The sequence below is a fragment of the Trachurus trachurus genome, assembly GCF_905171665.1.
Source record: "Trachurus trachurus genome assembly, chromosome: 21".
Taxonomy (NCBI): domain Eukaryota; kingdom Metazoa; phylum Chordata; class Actinopteri; order Carangiformes; family Carangidae; genus Trachurus; species Trachurus trachurus.
This window is the reverse complement of record NC_139899.1, coordinates 32,043,391-32,066,195: the sequence shown is the minus strand read 5'-3', so window position 1 is coordinate 32,066,195 and position 22,805 is coordinate 32,043,391. Positions and strand designations below refer to the sequence as shown.

The 22,805-nt window shown below is 43.1% G+C and overlaps 2 protein-coding genes across 2 annotated transcripts in view; both read left to right on the top strand.

Moving 5' to 3' along the window:
* The window catches only part of LOC311004122 (protein NLRC3-like), a gene marked incomplete at both ends in the record, with an annotated part of 177,378 nt that overhangs the window by 23,395 nt on the left and 131,178 nt on the right, over window positions 1-22,805 (top strand). The window lies entirely within an intron of this gene.
* LOC311004717 (neoverrucotoxin subunit alpha-like) lies at window positions 645-12,581 on the top strand (the record flags this gene model as incomplete). The annotated part of the gene is made up of 2 exons (XM_083996889.1): window positions 645-690; window positions 12,019-12,581. 2 exons carry the CDS (start codon window positions 645-647, stop codon window positions 12,579-12,581), a joined length of 609 nt encoding a protein of 202 aa, XP_083853015.1.

The following is a 22,805-nucleotide window of genomic DNA, read 5'->3' as shown; positions in this document are numbered from 1 at the left end:
ACTGCCGTGAAGGGGAGAAAAATCACCTTTCATCAACATTTTACTGTAGAAATGTGGAGAAAAAATAATTTAAAACGACCCCTATAATAAAAGCCATTCACAGTATGCTGACCTTTGACCTTACCTCACATAAATTCCTTCATAGGTGTGTTCCTCATTTCTTTTGCATATTGTTCCTGGGGTCTTATTCTACTTCTGGTATCAGTATGCAAAAGAAATGAGGAACACACCTATGAAGGAATTGAACTGACGGAAGGTCAAAGGTCAGCATACAGTAAATGGGGTTGAGTCATTGTGGGTGGGACTTTTAGGTTATTTTTCTCAAAATTTCTACAGTAAAATGCCACCAAAATGATACCAGAAGTAGAATAAGACCCCAGGAACAATATGCAAAAGAAATTAGGAACACACCTATGAAGGAATTGATGTGAGGTAAGGTCAAAGGTCAGCATACTGTAACTGGGTTTTATTTATATAACATTTTTAATTTTTTTAAGACGTTAGTTTAGGCGGCAGCTCTTTGTTGTTAAGGCGGCCGCCTAAACAGGAAAGCGCTGCGGGAAACCCTGACGTAACGGCTCCGCCGCCGTACCGGAGCGGATCTGCAGCCGTTCCGCATCCAGTGGAATTTAGGCGTTAGAGTGATGGGCCAGGATCTGGGCGAGGGGCAACTGGGTGAGGGGCAGCTGGGTGAGGGGCAGCTAGGTGAGGGGCAACTGCCACAGAAAGAGAGACTGTTTCTGAATGAAGATTGATTCTGAAAAGTTAGTTTAGAAAGATTGGATGTATGCTGTTAAATGTTTTGGAAATGAATGTTGATTTGTTTTATAACACAAATATGTGTGATAATGTTATGTTTTGTGCTTTTTAACCCTAACCCACATCACCCAGTTGGGGTCATTTTGATGTTACTATTTGCTGCCATAAAAAAGATGAAAGGGTTAACAAAAAAATCCTGATGGAAGTTTGTCATATGCCAGTGTCTGTTAATCCATTAATTCATTTTCGTTTTGATCTTTACTATATTTGAAATTATTCAGATTTTCTGTTTTGTGAAACTCAAAAAATAGTTATAATTTAATATAAATGAGGTATTAATTACAAAAAAAAGGTGTGAAATTAGTATTAATAGGTTGGTCTGAAGTTGAATAAGAAACATAAATGTGTGTGATAATGTTATGTTTTGTGCTTTTTAGCCGTCAAACCAGTTGAGGTCATTTTGACCCCAGAAGACAATAGATGTTAATATTTGCTGCCATTAAAAAAAAAGAAGAAAGCGTTAAGAAAAAAAACTCCTGATGGAAGTTGCTGTGATAGTGGAGCTGTGAGGTGAAATAAGTGGAAGCCCAGTTGTTGTGTGTGTAGCTTGTTTGATCCAGTGGTTTTCTACAGGGACGCTGTCCACACAGAGACTGTGTCACATCAACTCAGTGGATCTCAGTCCTTGTGTGTGTCAGTGGATGGAAACAGTGGTCCATGGATCATGTTGCTGGGCTGCTCTTCACTTCACTGCAGCTCCATGACGCCATCTAGTGGACTGATAGTAGAAGTACAGCAGCTGATGGCAGCTTCCTCTTCCTCACTGCTGTGTGACTGCATTCAGCTGACACTGATATGAAGCAGAGGAGAAGAGCCAATCAGTGGAGGAGCAGCTGGAGACATGATGGACATGTGAGCTGCTGTGCAGATGAATGATGTGTGTTTCCTCTGCAGGTGAAGCTACAAAGTGTGTGTGAGCTGATGTGGATGTGAGCTCAGCAGCATGGATCAGTGTGAGGACAGAGAGGAGGGAGCCCCTCCCTCTAAAACCAAAAGCCAGACCACAGGTCAAAGGTCAGAGTTTAAAACAGTCAGAAAGACTTTTCTCTCTAAAAGTCAGTTGTTGTGTTTATTAAAAGATTGAAGATATTTCTCACCAGTTTTTCTCCAACATGCACATTTATCAGTTGTGTTGTTGTTTCAGGATCCAGCAGCAGAGACCAGACTCTCCTGAACCCAGCTGTCTGTCTTTAAAGAGCAACGACTCAAAGGGCATTATCGTTGACTTTAAAGGAGAACGTGGATCAGCTGATCAGATGTAAGAGACAAAACTACATTTCAAAGGTTTTGAGTTTCTGTTGAACGTTCTTCCTGTGGAGTCACATTTCAATGATTCTCATGAAAAGCTGAGTTATAACTCAGACACACGTTGAGTGAATGACTGACAGCATCCCATGCATCTTTCTTTCTGTTATTACATCCACTGCTGACGCTACTAAATATAACAGCTGCTTTTTGTTCACTTCCTGCAGCAGTCGCTCCACTTCAGCACTAAAGTTCTTTTTATGTTTGGAGTCCGACGCTCCCTTTAGATTTTTATTTGGGCATTTTAACTTTCTTTCTCAAAGTGGAGAGCATTCAAAGGAGCTCCAGCAACTCTCCATGCACCTTGTGGATTGGTGAAGTTGCGCCAGAGACCACTCTCAACTTTCTTTCTCAACTCACCTTCTCTGACATTCTTGATTTAACAACACGTTCATGAATCTGATGTAGAGTTTGCATGTTCTCCCCGTGCATGTGTGGGTTCTCTCCAGCTTCCTCCCACAGACCAAAGACATGCAGGTTAACTGGTGACTCTTATACCCCTTTCCCACTGGCCAAAAAACCCGTTTAAACCCGCTAACAATCGGCTTTTGGTGGCAGTGGGAAAGGCGCACCGAGCCGCGTCAACCCGCTAATTTACGTGACGACGTTGAGAGTTACGTGACGCCACGTCATTGCGCTGGTCGCGTCTCATATCACGTACCAAAACAAAGCTCTGCTCCGCTCTGCTCTCATCCGAGACTGGGATCAAAAGATCAGAGAACACTGACCAAAAACGATAGAAAAAAAAGAAAAGAAGCGACAGTCTGTTTAACTGACGTGTTGTGCCGCGGAGGTCCGTCATCCGGCCGCAGCAGACTCTCTGTCCTCCGCGGTCCTGGTGCTCCAGGTCAGCCAGCCAGAGAGTCTGCCTCGGCGGACGGACACTCCGCGGCGGGCGGCTGTGGCATGACTGTGTGTGTCTCTTGCACCGCGGATGAGAGCGGGGCGACTGGTTTATGCTCTGTCTGATCCCTCAGCGGGGGGTCAGACTCGGCTCATTTTGGTCAATGGGAAAGGGGCCAAATGCCGATTGTTAGCGGGTCGACCCGCGTTTAAAAAACCTGCGTCGACCCGCTAATTTTAGTGGGAAAACGGCTTTTATCACCCATAGGTGTGAATGTGTGTGTGTATATGTTGGCCCTGTGATAGACTGGTGACCTGTCAAGGGTGAACCCCGCCTCCTGCCCAAAGTCAGCTGAGAAAGGCTCCAGCTCACCCTCCATTCACATTTAGCCCTTAAAATAACTTTGCTGAGAATTATTTTGACCTAAAACCTAACCTTAACCTAAAACTGTTAAACATGAGTTGTGTTGTTGTTTCAGGATCCAGCAGCAGAGACCAGACTCTCCTGAACCCAGCTGTCTGTCTTTAAAGAGCAACTTCTCCATGGATCGTCCTATGAACTTCAGTCATTCTGTTGATGGAAGGTCAGAATTTAAAACAGTCAGAAAGACTTTTCTCTCTAAAAGTCAGTTGTTGTGTTTATGAAAAGATTGAAGATATTTTTCATCATTTTTTCTCCAACATGCACATTGATCAGTTGTGTTGTTGTTTCAGGATCCAGCAGCAGAGACCAGACTCTCCTGAACCCAGCTGTCTGTCTTTAAAGAGCAACAACTCAAAGGACTTTCTCATTAACTTTACAGGAGGATGTGGATCAGCTGATCAGATGTAAGCTGTAACTGACAGTCAGGCTCAGGTTATTGTAGAAAAGAAGTACGACGTGTTGTTGGACCAGGTCTGAAACCAAAGTGTCTCTGTCTGTTGTGAACGTCCTCAGGGGACATATAAAGTCCATCTTGTATTATCTCTCTGTCCTGATGTTGACTTGACACTGATTCCTCCACAGAGTGGACCAGGAGAGCTCAGAGGTTCCCAGTGGTCAGTCTGCCCAGCAGCATCAAACACACCTGGAGTCCATATTTAAGGTGAGGACATGTCCAACAGCTGCTGTTACATCTGTTGTGTTCACCATCATCTCCATGCTGCACTTTGACACCAGTGGATTGTCAGTCTGTCCAACATGGATCTGATGTTTGGCTCCATGGTTTTAGTTTGATGCTGTCACTCATAGAGTTTCTGTTCCAGCTGCTGGAGGAGAACATGGTCACTTTTGTCAAGAACGAGCTGAAGAAGATCCACAGGGCTCTGAGTCCAGATTACCCAGAATGCTCAGGGAGTCAGAGGGAGGATGAGGAGGTGTTGGACAGTGAGGATGAAGAGCAGAGGAGGAGCAGCAGAGAGGCATTAGTGAAGATCACAGTGAACTTCCTGAGGAGGATGAAGCAGGAGGAGCTGGCTGAGCGTCTGCAGAGCAGTAAGAGGATTTCTCTAAAGATTCAACATGATGGACAAATGAGACGTTCACTGACATCAACACATGGAGGGAAACATGTTCACATAGTCATTATTTAGAAGAATTAAAATGTTATATTCTCTTATTGATCTAATTTCTTGTGTTTTCATTCTGAATATTTTGCTCCAGTTTGTGGACCTCCAAGAAGAAGAAGAAGAAGAAGAAGAAGAAGACTGAAACAACAGGAGTCAAATCTGCAGAGACAAACTTCTACCAGAGCGCTGTGGACGGGGCCTTACAGAGTCCAAATGGACACCTGGACTTGTTCCTCCGCTTCCTCCTGGGTCTTTCACTAAAGACCAATCAGAATCTCCTACGAGGTCTGATGACACAGACAGGAAGTGACTCACGGTCCAATCAGGAAACAGTCCAGTACATCAAGAAGAAGATTGAAGAGATTCCCTCTGCAGAGAAAAGCATCAACCTGTTCCACTGTCTGAATGAACTGAATGATCGTTCTCTAGTGGAGCTGATCCAACGGTCCCTGAGCTCAGGACGTCTCTCCACAGATAAACTGTCTCCTGGTCAATGGTCGGCTCTGGTCTTCATCTTACTGTCATCAGAAGAAGATCTGGACGAGTTTGACCTGAAGAAATACTCTACTTCAGAGAAGGCTCTTCTGAGGCTGCTGCCAGTGGTCAAAGCCTCCAACAAAGCTCTGTAAGTGTAGAGATAGTTGGATTTATTCATCATTATATAAAAACACTGTCTTTATGATAGGGAAACTTCGAACGGCTGTGGAACCAGTGCTTGATAAATGTCAGTTTGCCTTCACCAAGAATCGCAGCACAAGTGTTGCCATAGTGACATAGTGAAACATACTAATTTAAGTGTTCACCAATCTGCGTGTGTGATGCCCACTTGCTGCATATTAACACGACCAAAACTGTTGAGATGCTGCTCGATCCTAGATCAGTGGGTGATCAAAGCCCAGTGGCCATCCATGGCCAAGACATTGTGGTGTACCTTGGAGTCTTCATTGACAGCGACTTGAGCTTGAGCACACAGGTGGCCAATGTCTGTGCCAATATTCATCAGTGTCTCTATATCTTACGTAGGCTCAGAGTGTTTGGAGTTTGCAAAAACATTATGTTAATTTTTTATAGAGCAACAATGAGTCAGTACTCCAGTATGGTATCACCAGCTGGTGACATGTCCAGGTCACATGTCTGTTCTAATGATACAGGCTGTGATCCTGAAATGTGTGTTTCTCTTCTATAATACACATTCTACATCTAGGAGGCAACATCGTTCCACATACAGACTCCCTTCCCCTTTCAAACGGGCAGAGCTCCTTGGGAAACAGTAGTGGAGACACCAAGGGAGAATCAGGGTCTGACACACACGTGCACGAAAAAGACAAGCGCACCGTTACAGCGTTGTGTTGTGATCGCACATGACGCGTGTCTATATTGAAAGTAAAGAGTTTGTGTGCACACCAGCAGCGGAAAAGATATTTGTAAAATATAACACCTTACCACCTTCACCCTTTTCATGTCGCGCACCCCCTAGCGGCGACTTGCACACCACACGCTGGGAATCCCTGGTCTACTGTACGAGTGCGATTGTCCAGTGTTGGTCTGTGTTTACTCGACTAGTCTTTTAATCTGATGTACGTTTATACTGTATGTTGTTTTTACTGTATGTGCTGCAACCGCTCCTTATCTCTGGGACAAATTCCTCCCTGGTGGAGACCAACAAAGTTACCTAACCTTTTCAACAGGACAGAAAATAAATTCCTTTCTTCTTTAATACCTCATGATCATCTCTTCAGACTGAGCTGCTGTAACCTCTCAGAGAGAAGCTGTGAAGCTCTGTCCTCAGTCCTCAGCTCCCAGTCCTCTAGTCTGAGACATCTGGACCTGAGTAACAACAACCTGCAGGACTCAGGAGTGATGCTGCTGTCTGGTGGACTGGAGAGTCCACACTGTAGACTGGAGACTCTGGACCTGAGTAACAACAACCTGCAGGACTCAGGAGTGAAGCTGCTGTCTGGTGGACTGGAGAGTCCACACTGTAGACTGGAGACTCTCAGGTGAGGATCCATCCAGCTGTTTATCTGATGCCACTTGAACACAGCAGCAGGTGTTGACAGAGGGTTCCTGTGTGTTGTTGTGTGTGTTCAGTCTGTCAGGATGTCTGGTCACAGAGGAAGGCTGTGCTTCTCTGGCCTCAGCTCTGAGCTCCAACCCCTCCCATCTGAGAGAGCTGGACCTGAGCTACAACCATCCAGGAGCCTTAGGAGTGGAGCTGCTGTCTGCTGGACTGGAGGATCCAGACTGGAGACTGGACTCTCTCAGGTATGGAGAGGCTGCTGCAGCCACACACACTGTCTGATAGAGGAGGAGGAGGAGCTGGAACATTTTCTATGGCCCCGTTCACACCTGGTATTAACATCTGTCTCAGGTGATCCATGCATTGATGACATCAGATCCCATCACTCAGACCATATCCAGAGGTGGTGTAGGCCACAGTGAAGTTCCGCCCACTCCACTGATGTCTTCTGTCTCAGTCTGACTCGTCACAACACAGTTTATACTGAAACCAAAGGCTACGTTCACACCGCAGGTCTTAATGCTCAAATCCGATTTTTTGTTTGGCTGTTCACATTACGTCTTTAAATGTGGCCTGTCTACGGATTGCTGTGTGAACAGCTCAAGCTCCTGAAGTGACCCGCATGCGCAGTTGATCATTGATGACATCACGCCACAACGGTGTTTACGGAAGCAACCATGGCAACGGCAACCGGTATTGTAGGACTTTATGGCTTAATGCTAAAAAAATAATAATAATCACGTCGGACTCGAACCCGCCACCCCTCCCGCACTCCATCAGCCTCCCTATACCCACAGCATTACGCTTAAAAAAAAAAAAAAGAGTCTGAATTTAAACTCACTGACATTTGATGTGATATGCAGTTTGCCTGCCTGGCTCATCATCTGACAGCTCAGTGTGACGCTACGGCCGACCCGATGGCCTTTATTTCTAAATTTTACACATTAGCGACCAAGCTCATCGTTCATTAGTTCATCTTCCTCTTCCTCACGTAGGCCTACTGTCCTCGCTGCGCTGTCGGACCTGCATGGGTCTCTGTCACCGTTGCGCTGTAGCGCTTCACCCCCCCCTCTCTGCTCCGTGTCCGGAGCCCGTTCACCCTAACCCTCTCTGAAGCAGAGGATGAGGTCAGCTTTACTCCAGTCAGTCTTCACATGCAGACAGTCCACAAAGTTGAAAGAGTTTCTGATCATATCGTTGTCAGTTTTTTCCAGGCGACAGAGTTTTTTTTGTTGTTGACCCGGCTTGTATTTAGGGCCGGCCTTTATTTGTTTGTGTGAACAAATGAATACCGGCTATTATTTGAGGAAATCCCGTATCAAATCGGTCATTGATAAGTGTGCGTCTCATCCCCTGACTCTCCCAACAAAAATCCCGCCCCCCCTCTCAGAAATATGTGCCTGTGGCACATTTTTTGTTTTGTTTTGGTTTTTCAATCAACTTTATTTGTCATTCATTTACAAAACAGTGCAGCGCGGGTCAGAATGACGTCAAAGTCGCATTAAATGCGACCTGGCTGTTCAGATTGCGGTCGCGTTCAAAAAAATCAGATACGTATCCGATTCAGTATCACATTTAAAAGTGGCCTGAATCTGATTTGAAAAAGTCAGATTCAATGCGACTTGTGCTGTTCACACTGTCAAAAGCAAATCAGATATGGGTCACATATGACATGAGCGAAAAAATCAGATTCAGGTCACTTGTAACTGCGGTGTGAACGTAGCAGAAATCTCTGAGTGTTTCAAACATGAGCTGTGCAGCTTTCATCAGTCACAGTGATGAACTACTGGGATCAGGAGTTTCTCCTCATGATGACTTCAGTGTCTCATCATGACTCACTGTGTCATATTCAGGAGAAGAGATGTCAGTGATGAAAGCAGCTGTTGGCAGCTGTGCTCTGAGTCTCTCCAGATGTTTGGATCAGACTTTATTTCAGAGTGTATCAGGAAACATTTCAGCTGCAGCTGGTTGAACTGCTCCTGAACCAACAGAGTGTTTGACCTGAACAGTCCCAGAGACTGTAGACACCTGTTGAGTGTGGACACACTAACAACAACACAGCAACAAGAATCAAAGCATGTCCACTGCTCAGAGACATTCGTCTCCCAGCGTCTCCAACCAAGGAGGAAATAAGAGACAGAAACCAGGCGGCACCATCAGGTCTCTGTCTGGTCAGATATTGATGATCAATAATCAGCTCAGTCTCTCTGAGATCCTGGTCTTGTCCTGATGAGATGTGTTGTTGTTTTGAGGAGACAGTCAATCACAGTGTGACATCCAGATGTCCTCACTGTCCAGAGGCCTGGAGCTGTCCATCAGAAGACAGTGAGTGTAGTGAACAGTGTAATAATCAGTGTTTGTGGCTGAATGTGTGTGTGACCAAACAGCTGTTTTCAGACTGTGTGTGTGCTGCTCCAACACGTCTGACTCCAGATCAGATGAAGCCACAAAGTGGCTCCTTAAAGCCCCAGTATGTAGGATTTACCCCCATCTAGCGGTGTGGTTGCATATCGGAACGTATTCTTGATGTTGCGTTTACGTGAACTCGGGCAGAAGTCAGACAGACAACAGACGCTGCATTTAACAGGATAAACAAGTAGGGCTGTCCAGATTAATCGACCTAATCGATTACGTCGATGACGTAAATACGTCGACACGTTCAACATACCGTCGAGTTGTTTTTCCGATTACGTCGATGACGTAAATACGTCGACAGGTAGACAACACACCGCCGGGTTGTGAACCATAGACTGTAACACGTGCAGCAGAAAAACACATGCTGTACCACAGACGGACAATCGGACCACCCGCCACAGTCTCCTTGCTTTATGTATCCATAGATGTAAACACATCCTCGTGTTGTCTTTTTTTTTTAAATACACTCACGTGTTGTCTTTTTTTTTTTTTTTTTTTAAATCCACTCCGCTGCTGCTCTCTGTGCACCCGGACGCAGCACAGCATGCAGATCGTAAGTGAGGATCCTGGAGGAAACACTGGTCTGCTCCATGACTATACTAAATAAATGTGCCTATTTAAAAAACACTGTGCTAATATTTCAGTGTGCACTCTGCTTTATCTGTCTATTTTCCAGGTTAAAGCAAACTGATGTGGCACAGTTTTTCCCCTCCAAAAGAAAAAGATTATTTAGAGCATTGGTTCCCAACCTTGGGTCCGGGCCCCCCTCAGGGGGGCGTCAGAGATGTCAGGGGGTCCACAGAGCTTTGTTTGTTCTGAGGTTGTGAGGTTATCAAAATTAGATTTGTGCATATTGAAATTTTAAATTCCAATAATACATCCAATTGGATAATCAAAATCATCAAAATCAATAGGAACAAAAACCTACATACAACCTACCTGCTTATAGGGACTTGATAACAATTATGACACAACAAAGGAAAATTGACATAAAGACAAAATAAAAAATAGAACGAAATATAATAAAACAAAATAAGGATGGCACAAAATAGAATAAAAAGGCTTGTCTTTGACAAAAGCAAGGGTCTTTGAGGAAAAAAGGTTGGGAACCACTGATTTAGAGGAATGCACACCAGAAAGAGTATCTGAAGAATTTAAATAAGAGAAGTGTTCAGAAGTGTTTTTTTGTAAATGACTAATCGTCAACCAAAAAATAATCGTTAGATTAGTCAAAAGATTAATCGTTAGACTAATCGACTAAACGAAAAAATAGTCGATAGATTAATCAGGAGAAAAGGTATGAGAAAGCTTTCGTTTGTATGCGGGTGTGATTCCACTTCAGTGAAATACGTATTTATGAAAGCAATATTAGATTTTTGCTAATAAAAAGCCAAATCAATCGCATACTGGGGCTTTAATGAAAGTCTCCAGCAGCTGGAGCTTCACTTCCTGTCTGAGTCCATGTGCTCTGAGCTGAGCCTGCTTCTCTCTGCTCTACAGTTTCTCTGCTTCCTCTGGACTCTGACTTCTAGTCCAGTCAAAATGTGTGGACAGGTTTGATGGAGCTCAGGACTGGTCCTGAGGACGGCTGCTTTATTCCACATGATGTGACTGATCTCAGCGAGTCAGTGTGTTGCAGCTGATCTGTGTGAAGAGCAGAGAAGAACAGAGTCATTGATCATGAGATCCTGATCCGTCCTGTCACTGTGATCAGATGGTTTCTATTAGAGCTCCTTCATCCACTCACTGCTGCTGTGGCTCCTGTGGAAACCTGCTCACAGCCTCATTCTTCAGCTTCCTGGGGAGTTTTCTTCAAACAAACACAAGTTGTGTTCACACTCAGTGTTTCTCACTAAACTCACTGTGTTTCACTGAGCTCTAACAAACGTGTTGAGTGTGTTTCCTTCCTCATCAAACACTGAAACCATCCACTGCTCACAGCTGCACTCTTCTTCTTTCCTGGTGCATTGTGGGATATCTGGGCTGGTCAGCTCCACCTGTTGTGTCTTCATCTTCTTTGCTGTGACGTGTGTTTGTGCAGCTTGAGAGTCAGAGAGTGAAAGTGTGTGTCTCACACTGCAGTGACATCACATGGAGAAAAGACATGATGAAGTGTTTCCTCCTGGTCTCCTCCTGCTCTGTATCATCACTAGATAAAGACTCCAGCTCCTTCTTCTCTGTGCTCAGTGTTCATCCATACATACCAGCCTCCATGTGAACACAGTGATAAAACAGTGTGTGTGTGAGAGCCATGTAATGTCCATGTGTGCATGCTGACAGAGAAGGTGCTGCTCTGACCCCCCTCCTCCTTTCAGGGTGGAGCCTGCTGGAGTCCCATGGTTGACACCAGGTCTGAGGAAGTGTAAGTCTGTTTTTACTTTGATTCATGGAAACGAGGGATGCACATGTTGAACCGTTTAACCGTTAACCGATAACAAGAACTTTGACCGATTAATACTATCATTTTTTTTTATTAGCTCCTTGTCGTCAACTCGTGGGGGCGTGTCGACACGTGCAGATTTCCACGTGCCTTCAGTCATATCTCGTGGTAAAAAGTTCCACAGGAGGACTGACAGTATGTGCAGCAGCCCCCATGAAGGAAGGTCAGACCATAAATGTAGCTACACAGACATAGATGTGCATCACCTGTAACAACGGCGCTGAAAAAAATAAAATAAAAGAGGAGGCTGATGCAGCTCTCCTGCAGCTCCACAGAGGAGCTCTGCTGCTCCTTCAGTCTGGTGTTTGGCTGCACTTTGTAACTAAAACAGTTCTACACTGGACGATCTAACCTCCATATGAGAGATCAGCTGAGACAGAGCAGAGGGGATGTGGCACTGATCAGCTGTCACAGCACACGCCGCCAGCGTCGTAATCTTATCGGTTAACGGTTAATAATTGGTTAACGAGCGTCGGTTATCAGTCAAAATGTGCATCCCTACTGGAAACAAAGCAGCACATTCAACCATCTTCACACTGTCACATCACTGACCTCATGAGTCTTCATCAAACTGTCAATAACTGATCAATGATCAATAACTGCAGCTGTGTCTTGTTCTCTCCATCAGATTCCTGTCCACTCACAATCGACACAAACACAGTGAACACAAACATCAAACTGTCTGACAACAACAGGAAGGCAACACGTGTGAAGGAGCATCAGTCATATCCTGATCATCCAGACAGATTTGACCTTCATCATCAGCTGCTGTGTTCAACTGGTCTGACTGGTCGCTGCTACTGGGAGGTCGAGTGGAGAGGAGACGTTTATATATCAGTGAGTTACAGAGGAATCAGCAGGAAAGGACTCAGTGATGACTGTTGGTTTGGAGAGAACGATCAGTCCTGGAGTCTGAACTGCTATGATGGTGGTTACTGTGTCTATCACAATAACAGACCGACACGTATCACCTCCTCCTCCTCCTCCTCCTCCTCCTCCTCCTCCTCCTCCTCCTCCTCCTCCTCTAACAGAGTAGCAGTGTATGTGGATTGTCCTGCTGGCTCTCTGTCCTTCTACAGAGTCTCCTCTGACTCACTGATCCACCTCTACACCGTCAACACCACCTTCACTCAACCTCTGTATCCTGGGTTTTTACTCATCAGTCCTGGTTCGTCAGTGTCTCTGTGTTGAGTGAAGCAGAGTCTCCTCCTGTCACAGAAACCTTCTCTCTGTTGAACAGACAGTTCAGTCTCTACACGTCTGTCTCTGTCTCTCACTCACGTCGTCTTCACAGGACAGAGATGAACACAGTTTAATAATGAACTCATCAGCGTCATGGCAACAGAAAAATCACTTATTATTATTATTCTGCTGCTGCTGACTGTTATTGTTTGTCTGAATGATTTCGATGTTATGATAAAAGGTATCAGGCTACTTTCAGGACGAAGGTGGTTTCACTGCAGACTCTTATTTTGAAAAGTCGGCCTGAGCTACATGAAGAGCACCGTGTCGTTCTGACTGTCAAAATAAATAAATAAAGGTTTCAACTGAAACAAAGTGGAAAAGTTAATGTATGTCAGTTAGTTTAGTTCAATTCAAACAGTGAAACACATCATGTATTATACAGATTCAAAACACACAGACTGAAATATTTCATGTCTTTATTTCTTTTAATTGTAATGAAAACCTAAAATTCAGTAAATCAAGAAACTATAATACAGTGGGGAGAGTTGACTACTGTAACCTAATGAACTCCAAACAGCTGCAGAAGTTTCCTGAGCCTCGTCTCTCAGTCTGGTTCATGACCTCCATCATATTCTACTTTATTGAGATGTATCTTTGATCTTTGCAACTCTGAGGGTGTTTATTTGTTATTTGTTGATTATTTGTATATGTATGAACTATTAAAGATAAATAGAGGAAATTTCATGCAGGTTGGATTCAAACCCACGGCTGCTGCAGCAAAGTCTGAGCCTGTAGCTACAGTGGCATCATCATCATCAACGATCTCCAGAAGACATAAAGTTAAACATGAAACACTCTTTTCCAATATTTTTATCAATATCAGTGTATTATTTTAGTTTTCTACGGTTTTAAAGTGGTGGAAAAAATCTAAATGAACTTCAGTTCATCAGAATTAATAATTAAACTGTCAACAAAAAGTGAACATTATAGAAACATGGACTTATTCAGTCCTATAGGTCTGTTTATCTTATTCAATATCTAAAAGGGACTGCGGACTGTCTGATGGACAGAGCGCATTACTGACACACAGCGTCGTCAGACAAAATATCAGGTGGATAATAAAAGTAGAGACTGGAGTTTAAGATGCACATATGGGGCATATGTGCATCTTTATGCCGCTGCATGAATGCACTGCATGCTCTCGCTCTGAGCGCAGCGCATTTATGCCGCGGCTGCCTCGGAGGAGAACTTTTTTTTTTTTTTTTTTTTTTAATCATTAGCGGTGCTTATTTATTAGTCCACACTACAGTTTGGTGCCTACGCTCCTCTCTGCCTCGCATTGTCTCAGGAAATAACTGGGAAGGTTTCAGAATATCTGTAAACTGAAAACATATTTTCTAACAGACTTGATGACACCTGTCGTCTTCCTCCCGACGGTTTACGCCGAGGGAACCACCACAGATTATTGTAAAAGGTTTGAAAGTCCGAGGCTCGATCCAAAAACGCTTTTACCCAGCAAAAAATCACGTTGCTTGATCCGAAACTGTTTAACACTACAAAAAGCCGAACCATGGCTGATTATGTAGTTTGATCCGACGCTAAACTGCGCTCTAACATGCCATTTTTTTAATCCTAAATTAACCGGGTAATAATTCATAACCGAGTAGCAGATTGCCTACTCAGGTACTCGAGTTATTATGGTTCTTCAACAGTGGACTGACTGTGTTCCCAGTCACGTTGCTCAGACTAGAGCCAGAAACCACTGAACTCTGAAACACAGTGAAGTGAGCCTGCAGTCCAGCCTGCTCATGTGACCTTCTACCTGAACAGCACTTTCATATGAGTGTTCACTCATGTTCATGCCCTGACCCCTTGTGGTTGTTAGGTGGCACTACGTTACATTGATAATAATATGAACAGGTGAGTGTTAAATGTTCACTCTTTCAGGTCTGAATCTCATCACATAATCCATCATTTATTATCATTTAAAAACACAAGTATGTGATTTATTTTAAAACTAGAAGAAAATATGACATCATTGATGTCACAATCAAGAAATTAATAAACTATTAAAAATGGTGCCGTTTTGGTTTTTGGAAATTCCTGTTATTGTTATTTTATTTTTGAAACCAGAAACCAAATTCATGTAGATGTATCTGGTTTTTAATTCTAAACCAAAGACTAGAGACACAATTATGTGATGAATTAGTTTTTTGTTCTAAAAGAGTTTGAAGTTTTGCTGATTAAACCTCTCGTTTTTGATTTGGCAGAGACAGGAAGAACTCCAGCAGAACCACGGCTCCACAGCACAGTGGTTTTCAACAATGAAGCTAAACGTTATCTATTAAACACTGATCTGCTAAATCCAAGTAAGCACAGAATGACTGATGAGTTTATCAATTCAATGTTCAGCATGAGCCTATATCCAAAAACCACTGGACCCAGCAGAATCACAGCCCATTGTGCCGCCTTAATGGGATAGTTCACCCAAAATTCAAATTTCACTCATTATCTACTCACCCTCATGTGGACTAAGGGCTGGAAGAAGTTTTAGAGTCCTCCGTGGCTTCTCTGAGTTACAGCGGGGCTCCGTGCAGCACTGCATGTCCATATGACGGTTGAGAACGGAGCTCACTTTTCTTCGTCCAAAAAGACACACCAAAAAAACATCCAAATACCTCCATAGTGCTCGTCTGTAATGTCCCTCTTGTAATGAAGCCCCGACATGAGAAATTGTTCCGAAAAAAGTTAAATAAGTCTATGTTGCAAATCACGCGAGATTTGGATGGACCAGGAAGAGCAGTGCTGGGAGCTTCCGCTACAAACAAGCTTAAAATATAGACTTATTTAATTTTTTTTTCGGAACAATTTCTCATGTCGGGGCTTCAATACAAGAGGGACATTACAGACGAGCAGTGTGGAGGTATTTGGATGTTTTTTGGTGTGTCTTTTTGGACAAAGAATCATAACCATTATATGGACAAATACTGCTACTCTGACAATTCTCCCAGCTCTTAGTCGACATGAGGGTGAGTAGATAATGAGTGAAATTTGAATTTTGGGTGAACTATCCCTATAACGGACCACATATTCACCAATGAGACAGAAAACAAGCCAGTGAGTGGACTATGAATCTCTGAGCTCAGTGAGCACCTACCAGTTGTTACAGTTGATGGCAGCGTAGCGGTTCAGTGCTTTCTCATGCGTCGTCGTGTAGTTTCACAGAGGACAAGGACCGTCACTGTCAGACTCCCATCAGACTTTATTTACATCTGCTAATGAAAAGAGGATAACACACACACACACAAAATAAACTTCACAACACTCTCTGCCTGTTCAACAGTCACGCTGCTAGGATTAGCCACAAGCTAACATGAAGCTATCAAAGTGAGTGAAAAGCTTTTCCGTATCAATGAACTTGTCATGTATCTCACTCAGCATCATCACAGAACATCAGCAGTTGTTGTCTGGAGCAGATCTTCACTTGTATGATCAATAAAGTCACCTTTAACCCTCAAATAGAAAGTTATATTAACGGAGCTCAGTACAAGTCAACCTACCAAGAGGCTCCGACAGCAGACTGTTGCCTAGAAACGGGTCAACCCGCCAAGTCTGCAGGGGCTCGTTAGTGCGGCGTTTCAAAATAAGAGCTTCTAACTCATAGATCATAAAAAATAAATAAAGGAGTGAACGACTTCATATTGTAACAGGCAGATAAATAATAATAATAAACTAAGTGTAGTGCAGCTTCCATAATAACAGAATTACAGTTAGTGGAATTACTAACTCCTTAACTCTGTTACAGCAGCAAGTACAAGACAAAGCAGCCAGATAAATAAATAAAACACATTACAGCAGAGTGAGGACAGAGGAAAGCATCAATGTGTTTAGGAATGACTTATAAACAGTTATAATGAAAACGATATTGACAATGTATATGGGACATTTTAAGAATATTCACATCATTATTAAACAAAAAGTGTCCAGTGAAACAACAAAGCAGCAAACTAAAGTAGCCTAGATGGACCATGGATCATGAAGGGATTAGGAAACGCCTGTCAAAAGACAAATACATTCTACAGAGAATTTATTAAACAAAGAACTTAAGAGGCAGAAAATAAATGTAAGTATCAGAATAAATGAACCAATATTATAAAGCTCTGTAGAAAAGAAAACTATAGGACAATATTTAATAACACCAAAAACAACACTAAAGGAATGTGGGATATATAAAATGTCATTATTAAAAATGTCTCAACACAATGAAGTTCCCCTCACTATTTCATTCAGAATGTGTCCCGTTAAGTGTCACAGGATATGAAGCTATATGGACCAGGAAAGACTGGGCTCATAATAGGAGGGTTAGGTGAGTGATAAACACAATGAGGAAACGAAGTCACAAGCTACTAGTTAGTTAACATATGCTTTATGAAAAATAAAGATAAAATGAAAATTCAGCACAATAACTGACTTCATGTTCCACAGTTTCTTTCTTTTTGTTCTTCACAAATGACAAATCAAATTGTTCTCTATCACATATGGGAAATGTCCACATGAGAGAAAAAAATAATAACAAAAATGAGTTTTAATTAATGTTGTTTGAAAGTCTTTGTGGAACAGAAACAGGACTGTTACTACATAGTCATAACACTCTTCTCTTTATGGCCATACTCACATCACATAATCACACAATTAAACACACTAGTACTGTAATACAATAGTGACTAAAGGAAAACATTTGGTTTTAGTTCTATAGCCTATCAAATGGAATATTTATTTTTACACATTTTAAAACCATAAATTATTTTAGCTTTTTTTTCTGCCATGAAATGTGATGATTTTAGCTGTTTTCCATGAATTACAATACTTTTTGTTTTACTTTTAACCATGAAATATGATTCATTTTGTTTAATTTCCTTTTAACCATTAAACAAATCCTTTAAGTTATCAACTGTGAAACAGTAAAAACCAGTGGTGGACAGTAACAGAGTAAATTTACTTGAGTACTGTACTTATACATATCTAGAGGATTTGTACTTTACTTGAGTATTAGATTACTTTGGTACTTATTACTCTTACTTGAATACATTTCCAAGGCAAATATTTTTTACTTTTACTCGAGTTAATTTGTAGGAAGGCTGAAAAGTAAGAGTAAGAGTTAGTTGGACGGTGCAGGTTCAGTCGGTTACAGTTTTCACGCAAGAGTTAAATGATTGTTAATAAACATCTGCATTACTTAATTAAAGAATTGTTATTTTTATCAACGTCTGCCTGTAATCTCCTGTGGTAATGCAATGTGTTGCATTAACATTTTTAATTTGGCTCTCAAATGTATTTTTGTGTCCTTGAATATTTAATTTAGTGGTAAAAGTGTGAGTGGAGCCGTGCATGGAGTCCTGCAGCGTCCTGGAGGAAACTGGAGATGAGTTCAAACACACAGAATCACTGCCAAAGGCTTTTACAGCTGATTGGAAGATACAGTCCCTCCATCTTCTCTTCCTCCTGTTTTTCCATGGATGTTTTCTAGGAAGCTCCCAGTTCTTCTCCTGTGGGTGTTGTCCCTGCTGCAGTGGATCAGTGTCGCCCCCTGCTGACGCTCCTGACCACATCACAACAACACAACACACACAGGGGAAACACACACATGTTCTTCTGACAAGCGGCGGACTGGAGATCGATATTACTCGATAGAACTCTTTATGGTTCAGTAGTAGAAATAAACAGCAGTAAAAACACCAGTCTCTCTACTCAGATTACAGATGTCACCTCCTCCTCCTCCTCCCCCCCCCTCCTCCTCCTCTTCCTCCTCCTTCTCTTCCTGTGTAAAGTTTACTTTCACTTTCACCACGCGGTTGTGTCGCAGTTTATTTCCCCGTGTGAAGGTAAGGTGAACAGTCTGAATGTTTTCCTCGTTAACACCTGTCGTTACCTGAGTTCTCTGCCCTTCAACGTGTCGTTGTGTTGTCGTTGTGTCGTTGTGTTGTTGTTGTGTTGTTATAATGTGACTGTAGCTGAGTCAGAGCTGTAGCTGTAAAGTCTGGACCGACAGAACCGTGTCCTCCATGTTGTGTGGATGTTGTGGGTAGAAGCGCTGGAATAAGAGCAGAAGCAGAGTTAGTGGATGGATTAGTGGATTTGTTCAATACTATGGTGTTAATGGTTAAAATACATTTGAAGCAATTTGGTTGAATTATGTGTGTTTTATTGAATTTAGTAACACTCTTTGTGCCCAGAGGACAGAAGAGCACAAAACATAACATTATCACACAAGTTGTGTTTCATGTTTTTATTCAACTTCAGACCAAACTATTAGTAATTTCACACCTCATTTATATGAAATAATACTATTTTTTGAGTTTCACAAAACAGAAAATGACTCCACCTGGTTTGACGGCTAAAAACCACAAAACATAACATTATCACACATATTTGTGTTATAAAACAAATCAACATTCATTTCCAAAACATTTAACATTTAACAGCATCAGCACATTCAAAACTAACGTTTCAGCATCAGTCTTCATTCAGCATCAGTCTGCATGTGTCCTCTGATGCTGCAGTGACAGTGTGTTGTGTGCAGATGTGTGCATTGCATTTTGGCCCATTTTGCCTGTTTTGACATCAGTCTGGTGAGGGAAGAATGCAGAATAACCCTTTAGAGTGGTGGGGCAGGATCTGGGGGAGGGGCAGCTGGGGGAGGGGCAGCTGGGTGAGGGGCAGCTGGGTGAGGGGCAGCTGGATGAGGGGCAGCTGGATGAGAGGCAGCTGGGTGAGGGGCAGCTAGATGAGGGGCAGCTGGATGAGGGGCAGCTAGGTGAGGGGCAGCTGGGTGAGGGGCAGCTAGGTGAGGGGCTGCTGGGTGAGGGGCAGCTGGGTGAGGGGCAGCTGCCACAGAAAGAGAGACTGTTTCTGAATGAAGACTGATTCTGAAAAGTTAGTTTAGAAAGATTGGATGTATGCTGTTAAATGTTTTGGAAATTAATGTTGATTTGTTTTATAACACAAATATGTGTGATAATGTTTTGTTTTGTGCTTTTTAACCCTAACCCACATCACCCAGTTGGGGTCATTTTGATGTTACTATTTGCTGCCATACAAAAATGAAAGGGTTAACAAAAAAATCCTGATGGAAGTTTGTCATACACCAGTGTCTGTTAATCCATTAATTCATTTTCCTTTTGATCTTTACTATATTTGAAATTATTCAGATTTTCTGTTTTGTGAAACTCAAAAAATAGGTATAATTTAATATAAATGAGGTATTAATTACAAAAAAAGGGTGAAATTAGTATTAATAGGTTGGTCTGAAGTTGAATAAAAAGATGAAACATAAATGTGTGTGATAATGTTATGTTTTGTGCTTTTTAGCCGTCAAACCAGTTGAGGTCATTTTGACCCCAGAAGACAACAGATGTTACTATTTGCCGCCATTAAAAAAAAAAGAAGAAAGCGTTAAGAAAAAAATCCTGATGTTCGTTGTTGTGATAGTGGAGCTGTGAGGTGAAATAAGTGGAGGCCAGTTGTTGTGTGTGTAGCTTGTTTGATCCAGTGGTTTTCTACAGGGACGCTGTCCACACAGAGACTGTGTCACATCAACTCAGTGGATCTCAGTCCTTGTGTGTGTCAGTGGATGGAAACAGTGGTCCATGGATCATGTTGCTGGGCTGCAGCTTCATGACGCCATCTAGTGGACTGATAGTAGAAGTACAGCAGCTGATGGCAGCTTCCTCTTCCTCACTGCTGTGTGACTGCATTCAGCTGACACTGATATGAAGCAGAGGAGAAGAGCCAATCAGTGGAGGAGCAGCTGGAGACATGATGGACATGTGAGCTGCTGTGCAGATGAATGATGTGTGTTTCCTCTGCAGGTGAAGCTACAAAGTGTGTGTGAGCTGATGTGGATGTGAGCTCAGCAGCATGGATCAGTGTGAGGACAGAGAGGAGGGAGCCCCTCCCTCTAAAACCAAGAGCCAGACCACAGGTCAAAGGTCAGATGAGCATCTCTAACTGTCCATGACTCAGATCACTGCTCCATCATTATTCACACTCAAAGCTCTGTGTGTGTTGTGTTCAAGGCCGAAGCAGCAGCACAAGCCACAGTCTGGACCTGGACCTGGACCTGGACCTGGACCTGGACCTGGACCTGGACCTGGACCTGGACCTGGATCTGGACCTGGACCTGGACCTGAATCCAGCGATGAGTCCATTGGTCGTCATCAGTTTAACAAGAGACAATCTTTATTTGAAGGGTCAGAGTTTAAAACAGTCAGAAAGACTTTTCTCTCTAAAAGTCAGTTGTTGTGTTTATTAAAAGACTGAAGATATTTCTCATCAGTTTTTCTCCAACATGCACATTTATCAGTTGTGTTGTTGTTTCAGGATCCAGCAGCAGAGACCAGACTGTCCTGAACCCAGCTGTCTGTCTTTAAAGAGCAACGAATCAAAGGGCATTGTCATTGACTTTAAAGGAGAACGTGGATCAGCTGATCAGATGTAAGAGACAAAACTACATTTCAAAGTTTCTGTTGAACGTTCTTCCTGTGGAGTCACATTTCAATGATTCTCATTAGAAACTGAGTTATAACTCAGACACACGTTCAGTGAATGACTGACAGCATCCCATGCATCTTTGTTTCTGTTATTGCATCCACTGCTGACGCTACTAAATATAACAGCTGCTTTTTGTTCACTTCCTGCAGAAGTCGCACCACTTCAGCACTAAAGTTCTTTTTATGTTTGAAGTCCGACGCTCCCTGTAGATTTTTGTTTGGGCATTTTAACTTTCCTTCTCAACTCACCTTCTCTGGCATTCTTGATTTAACAACACGTTCATGAATCTGACGTAGAGTTTGCATGTTCTCCCCGTGCATGTGTGGGTTCTCTCCAGCTTCCTCCCACAGACCACAGACATGCAGGTTAACTGGTGACTCTAAATCACCCATAGGTGTGAATGTGTGTGTGTATATGTTGGCCCTGTGATAGACTGGTGACCTGTCCAGGGTGAACCCCGCCTCCTGCCCAAAGTCAGCTGAGAAAGGCTCCAGCTCACCCTCCACCCTAGTGAGGATGAGCTGGATAGAAGATGAATGAACTTAAAGAGATAATGGTGAATGAGGCCCATTGTTACAAAATGTAGGAAAAGGAACTCATTCACATTTGTAACCCTTAAAATAACTTTGCAGAGAATTATTTTGAAAACCTAAAACTGTTAAACATGAGTTGTGTTGTTGTTTCAGGATCCAGCAGCAGAGACCAGACTCTTCTGAACCCAGCTGTCTGTCTTTAAAGAGTGACCGGTCAAAGGGCATTATCGTTGACTTTAAAGGAGGACGAGGATCAGCTGATCAGATGTAAGCTGTAACTGACAGTCAGACTCAGGTTATTGTAGAAAAGAACCAGTTTGTACGACGTGTTGTTGGACCAGGTCTGAAACCAAAGTGTCTCTGTCTGTTGTGAACGTCCTCAGGGGACATATAAAGTCCATCTTGTATTATCTCTCTGTCCTGATGTTGACTTGACACTGATTCCTCCACAGAGTGGACCAGGAGAGCTCAGAGGTTCCCAGTGGTCAGTCTGCCCAGCAGCATCAAACACACCTGGACTCCATATTTATGGTGAGGACATGTCCAACAGCTGCTGTCACATCTGTTGTGTTCACCATCATCTCCATGCTGCACTTTGACACCAGTGGATTGTAGGGTTGCACGGTATACCGGTACTAGAGTGGTACCGGGGTACTAACGCATTTAAAACGGTACTATACTGCGCTTAGATGGGACCGGTACTTTCATTCTGCGCCGCCAGCAGCGGTGACGTCGCCGCGTGAAGTCGCCGCGTTGTAATTCGAGCCGCGAGGAGCGAGAGAGCGAGCCACAAACGAAGCAAGGTGCTTTTTATCATTACCGTTACAGCGCCACCTGTCCATGTGCCTGTGTTTGTGTGTGTCTGTGTGTGTGCGCCGCAAGAGAGACGGCCGCCACAGCCTCGTTAATAAGTTTTGTTTTTACCGCGGATCACCACTGGCTGCATGCTCTCTCTGTCTCTGTCTCTGTCTCTCTCTCTCTCTCTCTGTCTCTCTCTCTCTCTCTCTCTCTGTCTCTCTCTCTGTGAGTGAGTGAGCACGGCGAAGCAGCGCTACGCAGAGATGAATTAACGGAACGATATTGCGTTGATGGGGGTGGGGGGAACAGAATCAATTTGGTCTACATATGGGAAACAATAGGTGTGTGT